The sequence below is a fragment of the Arachis hypogaea genome, chromosome 14 (assembly GCF_003086295.3).
Source record: "Arachis hypogaea cultivar Tifrunner chromosome 14, arahy.Tifrunner.gnm2.J5K5, whole genome shotgun sequence".
NCBI classification, from domain to species: Eukaryota; Viridiplantae; Streptophyta; class Magnoliopsida; order Fabales; family Fabaceae; genus Arachis; species Arachis hypogaea.
This window is the reverse complement of record NC_092049.1, coordinates 104,720,196-104,721,349: the sequence shown is the minus strand read 5'-3', so window position 1 is coordinate 104,721,349 and position 1,154 is coordinate 104,720,196. Positions and strand designations below refer to the sequence as shown.

General features: G+C 42.4%; 1 protein-coding gene across 1 annotated transcript; it reads left to right on the top strand.

The window, feature by feature from the left end:
- The first annotated feature begins 245 nt into the window (after nucleotides 1–245).
- On the top strand, nucleotides 246–895 carry LOC140178650 (protein FAR-RED IMPAIRED RESPONSE 1-like). The gene is made up of 2 exons (XM_072215859.1): nucleotides 246–397; nucleotides 484–895. Exons 1-2 carry the CDS (start codon nucleotides 246–248, stop codon nucleotides 893–895), a joined length of 564 nt encoding a protein of 187 aa, XP_072071960.1.
- Nucleotides 896–1,154: the final 259 nt, after the last annotated feature.

Here is a 1,154-nt window from a genome sequence, read left to right as displayed (position 1 = left end):
GTCCAGACCGGGCAGAGATGCTCAAACAACACAGGGAGCTTATCATGTTTGTGCGTTACACCATCAAAACCCACAAGGAGGCTGGAATCAGACCGAGCAAAACTTACCAATCATTTGTGGCAGCAGCTAGCAGCCACCGTGAACTAAGTTTTATAGAAAAAGACGTGAGAAATTACATCACAAGGGAAGTACAGAATATTTTCAAAGAAGACGATGCCAAAGAATTTGGGAAGTACCTACTAAGAATGAAAGAGAAGAACCAAAATTTCTTCTTTGAGCTCAACCTTGAAGGCAATCACTGCATTAAACATGCATTCTGGGCCGATGCAAGAAGTAGGGCCGCATTTGAGTATTTCGGAGATGTGGTTTCATTCGACGCTACCTATAACACAAACAGGTATTCCGTTCAGTCACATATATTTTCATGTTCAGTGCATGTACATCTTTTGGTTCACCATGGTCTGGGTGCACTTATTTATCTAGGTACAATCTGGTTTTAGGTTCTTTTGTGGGCATGAATCACGACGGCCAGTCGACACTTCTCGGATGCGCGCTGATGAAAAATGAGGACATCCAATCATTCAAATGGCTATTTGAGTGTTGTCTACGTTGCATGGGAGGGAAGGCACCAAAAGGCATTCTTACTGATCAATGCGCATCGATTCAAAGCGCAATTGAGCTGTGCATGCCAACAATAATTCACCGGTGGTGCATCTGGTACATCATGAAGAAGATCCCACACAAACTAAACGGTTACAAGCGACACGATGAAATTGAACAAGAGATGAGCCATGTTGTTTGGAACTCATACATAAAAGACACATTTGATAGAAACTGGAACGATTTCCTCACAAAGTACGGCCTTGGAGGGAACAAGTGGCTTTCAAGTAATTGAGGTTTCAATTCGAATTATTTTCAAAACATGCACTGTTTTCAGTTCACCACACCTTATTGGTTCGGTTTGTTATGCAGAGCTGTATGAGGATCGGCATATATGGATTTCAGTTTACTTGGATCACCACTTCTGGGCCGGGATGAGAAGCACACAAAGGAGCGAGAGCATGCATTCATTTTTCAACAAGTTTATCATATGGAACAGCTCCCTGAGACAATTTGTGAAGCAATATGACAATTGCCTAGCAAGTAGAGAGCAA